Below are 6365 nucleotides of genomic sequence, written 5' to 3' on the forward strand. Positions count from 1 at the left end.
CAGATGGATGAGCACATCCCATGACATTTCTGACTGCATCTAGGACTTGGCTGAATCACACATCACACAAGCAGCCAGATGGAGTGCTTCTGTGAGCCCCCGCTTACGCGAAGATCTAAACAGGCGAACTACACCAGAGTCCTCGGGGAGACCCTCGGGCAGTCACCCAGGAGGAGGGGCCCGGGCAGTGAGCAGCTTGAGACTCAGGACAGGCCCCTCTGGGGGAGCAGGGACCAGAGGTGGCCCGGGGGCAGGGACAGAGGCATTCTTTCTAGAACTGAGCAGGCTGCACACTGACATTATTGTAAGATCAAGAAAGGTTTGAGAATACCCAGGCCCGTGGCCCAAATCCTGATGCGGGTCCCCCCCCAAGATCCACTGGGATTCACAGGAAGTCTCCCGTCCTCCCGTCCAGACGTGAACCCCGGATGCTGACTCTCCCGTCCCAGTCCGCGTGCCCGTGCTCCCACCTCAGCCCTCACGGCCTCCAGTCAGGCAGAGAGGGCCCTCCATGCAGGGAACTTTCTGGAGAAGAGGCCTGGCTGGCGCCGGAGCTCTTGCTGAGTCCACACTTTCTACTGTGTAAATGTATGTTTACTGTGTAATTTTCTGGGTGTGGACTTTCTCCCTGTGGATCTATAATTTCTCAGAAGAGAAGCTGAGAAATGACCTGGGAAAAAATCAAAGCTCAATAAAGGGATAGAGATAAAGCTGCCTCCCTCCCACAATGCCTCAGGCCCGGGAGCTCCAGAGGGGTCTCCATGGCCGGGCCCCCAGCCTCTCCTGGGCCCAGCAAGTGGCCAGGCCACAGACAGCCAGAGCAGAGCTTTTGGACCCCTCGGGGGAGGGGAGGGGGTGCGGCCAGCACCAGCCCACCTTCCTGCTTCCCTTCCCCACCGTCCACGCCCCCAGGATGCAGCCCTGCCTTCTCCCTTTGAGAGTCCCCCAACCCTCAAGGAGCCTCGCCCTCCCCAGACCTGGTGTTGCCCCTTCCAGCCCCTCCCAGTCCCTCTTGAGCACAAGCCCACCGCCCCAGGCAGAGCAGAGGGACTAGGGGGCAGGCACAGCTGACAGCCAGAGGATGGGTCCTGGGGAGAGGAGGGAGGGGAGCGCTGGAGGGCCGCACTGCACCTGCCAGCTCCTGGAGGGGACGTAGTCGGAGCAGGAAGAGCAGAGCCAGGGGCTGGGGGCGAGGGTGCACCGGGCTACCCTCACTCGAGGCCACTCCAGCTGGTAGCCTTCTTCCCTGCCTGACCCGGGGCTGACCTCAGGCCAGGCAAGGCCCTGGGCACAGTCCCAGTGGCCTGTGCACAGAACAGGGTGGCTGTACCCCCACAGGAGCCCTGGAGGACAGTATGGGGGCCCTGAGCCAGGCCATCCCCCACCTTCTCCCTGGGAGGGCGGCGCCAGGGAGACAAACACAGGGCCGCCGGGGCCCTGCCAGGTGTTCCTAGAAGAGAGGCCGGGGGAGGGGCAGGGCCAGACACCAGCTCACCCTGAGGTCACAGGAGAAGCCCTGGGGAGCCTGAGTGGGACCCCGCCCAGACTGTCAGGAAATGGGGAGGGGGAGAGGGGTGGTCACCGTGCCAAGGCAGAGGGGCAGGCCCACTGGGAAATATGGTGGCTCTTGCTTAACCCCCACATGGCCTTTGGCTGTGTGCGAGGACCCCAGGAGCTGTCCCAGGGCCCCCACCCATGGGCAGACGGCCAGCCGAGCACAGGGGCCTCCTCTCCTGGATCCCTCAACCTGTCCTGAGCACCAGCCTCTCACAGGCTGCCCCAGGGACACCCTGGCTCTCACCTGCCTGCTGCCCCAGCTCTGCCCAGCCCAGTCCTGCAGGGAGATGGGGGTGGGATCAGGAGGACAGGGGGTGGGGGACAGGACCCTTGGCCCTCAGAGCTGCACCACGGCCCCCCATGGAACTGGACGGCGGCTTCAGGGCACAAGCAGCCCCCCAGCTTCTCCCAGGCTGTCTGCACCACAGGCCCTTGGTGCTGATGCTGGCCGCCCGGCACGAGGGGGTTAACGGAGCCCGGGCCAGCAGAGCTGGGCTGGCCGGTGACAGGGCGCTGGCTGCCCCAGCGGTGGAGAAATCCAGAGGGCAGGAGCAGCCGGCCCCGGCAGATGCACCCTGCTCGCTGCCTGCCTGCGGCCTGCTCTGCACGCGGGATGGCCCTGAGGAGAGGTGAGGCCCTGAGTGCTCTGGCCAGTGGCTCTGGGGGTGGCCAACCCTGTGCCCAAGCCTGCTGGGGAAGGGGCAGCCCCCAGGGGAGGCTCAGCAAGGGGTGGGCTGGGGGACTCTGAGAGCCCATTGGGAGGATATCGCTGCTGGGGGTTTTGGGGGCCACAGCTGCACCTAGCCCCAGAGGATCTCCACTACTTCTTCTCGCCTCCTCTCCTTCCCGAGGGCCCAGGATGGGAGTGCAGGGGCGGAAGGGCGAGGAGAAGGCAGGGCGGGCGTCTCCTCACACCTCTCCCCCCGGGGCCTCACCCTGGACGCTCTGCTGGGCCAGGGCCTGCTCCCCTGTCCCCTCAAGAGGCCTCGCCCCACCCAGCAGGCTGTGAGGCACCCTCCGGCACTGCCTGTGCCCCCACCCCAGGATCCTGCGCTCTCCCAGAGCAGGGACGGGCCTGATGCGGTGGGCAGCCAGTGCCCAGCGGAGGTTTTGGGACATTGTTGCTGGGGAGCCTGGTGCCCTTTGTCCTGAGGCACAGCCTGACCCCTGGTGGGTCAATGGTCTAGGGTCTCGTGTCCCCGAGGCCTGCGTGTTCCTTTCCCCACCCCAGTGCTGGGATTTCTGAGCCAAGTCCCTGGGTGCAGCCTGCCCATGCCAGGGAGCCGGCGGGTGAGTGCCCCCTAATCTGAGGGCCTAATCGGGGCAGTGGGTGCCCAGCTCGCTGTCCAGCCCCCATGGGCTCTGAGGACGTACCCACCCAGGCCCACTCCAGACGTTCATTCCCTCACTTACATCTTCCTCCAGGCTCGCCTGGCAGCCTGGCCCAGCTCAAGTGTCCACCCTGGGGACACGGACAGCCACATGGCCTAATCACCAGGTGCGCCTCCCTCAGTTTTCTCTGGAACAGGCGTTGCCACCCCATCGGTCCTGCGGGGTGGAAAGGACAGTCCGTTTTGAGCCAGAAGATGTCCTATTTGAGTGGGCTGACTGCGACTGTCAGCTCGGCCCTTTCTCCAGGCTGGTCAACAGCACCCCTCTTACAGGCACGGGCTGCGTCCGGGGCTAAGCTCCACGGCGGCCCCGGGTGTGGGCTGAGGCCTGGCAGGCTCCAGGTCTTACCCCAGGGCTCACATCCGCCCTCAGTGCCACCCCCCCACACCCCTCTCCCACAGGAGGCCTGGCCCTGGTGGTGCTGCTGGTCTCCTGGGCGGCACGGGGCCCCTGTGGCCTGGAGGCCGCAGAGCCCGGAGGACCGGGGGACGCTGAGGGCCTGCAGTGCCCGGCCGTCTGCACCTGTGGCCACGACGACTACACGGACGAGCTGGGCGTCTTCTGCAGCTCCCGGAACCTCACGCGGCTGCCGGATGGCATCCCAGCTGGCACCAGGGCCCTGTGGCTGGATGGCAACAACTTCTCCTCTGTCCCCGCGGCGGCCTTCCAGAACCTCTCAGGCCTGGGCTTTCTCAACCTGCAGGGCAGCTGGCTGGCCGGCCTGGAGCCCCAGGCACTGCTGGGCCTGCAGAACCTGTACCACCTGCACCTGGAGCGGAACCAGCTGCGCAGCCTGGCGGCCCGCACCTTCCTGCACACGCCGGGCCTGGCCTCGCTCGGCCTCAACAACAACCTCCTCAGCAGGGTGGACGAGGGCCTCTTCCAGGGTCTGAGCAACCTCTGGAACCTCAACCTCGGCTGGAACAGCCTGGCCGTGCTCCCCGACACGGCCTTCCAGGGCCTGGCCAACCTCCGGGAGCTGGTACTGGCAGGCAACAAGCTGGCCTACCTGCAGCCCGCGCTCTTCTGCGGCCTTGCCGAGCTGCGGGAGCTGGACCTGAGCAGGAACGCCCTGAGGAGCGTCAAGGCCAACGTCTTCGTCAAGCTGCCCAAGCTCCAGAAGCTCTACCTGGACCACAACCTCATCGCCGCCGTGGCCCCCGGCGCCTTCCTGGGCATGAAGGCGCTGCGCTGGCTGGACCTGTCGCACAACCGCGTGGGCAGCCTCCTGGAGGACACCTTCCCGGGCCTGCTGGGCCTGCACGTGCTGCGCCTGTCGCACAACGCCATCGCCGGCCTGCGGCCCCGGACCTTCAAGGACCTGCACTTCCTGGAGGAGCTGCAGCTCGGCCACAACCGCATCCGGCAGCTGCCGGAGAAGGCCTTCGAGGGCCTGGGCCAGCTGGAGGTGCTCACACTCAACAACAACCAGATCCAGGAGGTCAGGCCCGGCGCCTTCCTCGGCCTCTTCAACGTGGCTGTCATGAACCTCTCTGGCAACTGTCTGCGGAACCTTCCAGAGCAGGTGTTCCAGGGCCTGGGCAAGCTGCACAGTCTGCACCTGGAGGGCAGCTGCCTGGGCCGCCTCCGCCCGCACGCCTTCGCCGGCCTCTCGGGGCTGCGCCGGCTCTTCCTCAAGGACAGCGGCATCGTGGCCGTGGAGGAGCAGAGCCTGTGGGGGCTCGGGGAGCTCCTCGAGCTGGACCTCACCTCCAACCAGCTCACGCACCTGCCCGGCCGGCTCTTCCACGGCCTCGGCAAGCTGGAGTACCTGCTCCTCGCCCGCAACCGGCTGTCGGCACTGTCGGCGGATGCCCTGGGGCCCCTGCAGCGCGCCTTCTGGCTGGACGTGTCGCACAACCACCTGGAGGCCCTGCCCGAGGGGGTCCTCTCGCAGCTGGGGCGGCTGCATTACCTCAGCCTCAGGAACAACTCCCTACGGACTTTCGTGCCGCAGCCCCCTAGCCTGGAGCGCCTGTGGCTCGAGGGCAACCCCTGGGACTGCAGCTGCCCCCTCCAGGCCCTGAGGGCCTTCGCCCTGCAGCACCCCACCGTCGTGCCACGCTTCGTCCAGGCCGTGGTGGAGGGGGATGACTGCCAGCCCGCCGTGTACAACTACAACAACATCACCTGTGCCAGCCCTCCTGGCGTCTTGGGCCTCGATCTGCGGGACATCAGCGAGGCCCACTTTGCTCACTGCTGACCTGAGGCTTGCCCGGCCGGACACCGCCCTGGGGTCAGAACGGGCCCTCAGCATCACCGGAGCCTGCGGGCACATGGCCCCTCAGCTTTCGGGGGCCAGGCCCCATACTGCACACTTGCTGGGGTCCCTCCTCCAGGGGACACACAGTTCTGGGGCTTTGTTGGTGCAGGCTCAGGACCTGTGGGCACCAGCCTGGTCCCTGAGGACCTGACCAGGACGGTGGGGGGTGGGCGGGCGGGCACAGCCCTCCCCATCTGTCATCAATTAAAGCAGTCTAATAAACACAACGTGCGACCACAGGGATAACACTCGGGGGAGGGGAGGGAAGCGCTGGCCCCGGCTTGCTGCGGTCCACCCCGCCATGCCCTCCATGCTGTGTGCCCTTCGCAGTCCGTCCCCTTCCTGTGCCTGGACTCTCTCCACGTCCCCCGACCTCTGGGCCCTCCTGGGACACCAGCCCTGACCTGAGGAGTGGCGGGCACTTACTCAGGTCCTTCCAGAACCTCATTGTCCTGGTCCTGGCCCTCCTCTTTGGGCAGTGTCCTCAGAGGCAGCCTGGTCATCGGAAGCCAGAGCCGAGCTATGGTGGCCGCTGCTCCGAGAGGCCCAGTAGTTAGCAGTGGAGGCCCGAGTGGGCCCAGAGTGGGGCCGAGCCTCACTCCCCAGGATCATGTGTTCCCATCCAAACCCCTCAACGGCTCCCTGCCGCACGCCACCGCCTCAGCACAGCCCCACCCACCCCCCTTCCAGGAAACCTCCGTCTGTGGCGCAGCCATCACTCTTCCCACCTTCCCCCGGGGAGTGCTACCTGAGGCTGCATCCTGGACCCCTGGCTCTGCTGACAGCCCAACCTCTCCCCTTGGAAAGGAGGGCACACAGCACCACCAGTCTGCTTCCTGGAACCGCTTTCCCTCCTGGCCTGCTGAGAGGGTGCAGGTAAGCACAGAGCCCCGGGACTCTCACTGCGTTCCAGATGCATCCTCTTTGCGCTTGGCTCTGCCAGGTCTCCACACTGTGGAGGGACGTGGTGGGCACTTGGCTCTGGGGGCCAGGCGTCCCCACTCACCCGTTTCTTCGCCATCACAAATTCCTCCACAAACTCCTACCTGACTCAGCACAAGGATAGGCCTGCCCGAGTCTGTGGAGGCCTGTTGACAATGGCACTACTGGCCCAGCCCCCGGACTCAGGGAGTGAACGCTGCCTGCTCTAGGA

The 6365-nt window shown here is 66.1% G+C and overlaps 1 protein-coding gene across 1 annotated transcript; it reads left to right on the forward strand.

The window, feature by feature from the left end:
- The first annotated feature begins 1442 nt into the window (after positions 1 to 1442).
- IGFALS (insulin like growth factor binding protein acid labile subunit) lies at positions 1443 to 5439 on the forward strand. Its single transcript, XM_008506562.2, has 2 exons — positions 1443 to 2186; positions 3351 to 5439. Exons 1-2 carry the CDS (start codon positions 2126 to 2128, stop codon positions 5150 to 5152), a joined length of 1863 nt encoding a protein of 620 aa, XP_008504784.2. The 5' UTR covers positions 1443 to 2125; the 3' UTR covers positions 5153 to 5439.
- Positions 5440 to 6365: the final 926 nt, after the last annotated feature.

Source organism: Equus przewalskii, chromosome 12 (genome assembly GCF_037783145.1).
Source record: "Equus przewalskii isolate Varuska chromosome 12, EquPr2, whole genome shotgun sequence".
In the NCBI taxonomy this organism is placed as follows: domain Eukaryota; kingdom Metazoa; phylum Chordata; class Mammalia; order Perissodactyla; family Equidae; genus Equus; species Equus przewalskii.

Coding starts and splice junctions, on each gene's coding strand:
- IGFALS (XM_008506562.2), top strand. CDS start 2,126: ATGCACCCTGCTCGCTGCCTGCCTGCGGCCTGCTCTGCACGCGGGATG. Junction 2,187..3,350: donor CGGGATGGCCCTGAGGAGAG/GTGAGGCCCTGA, acceptor CCTCTCCCACAG/GAGGCCTGGCCCTGGTGGTG.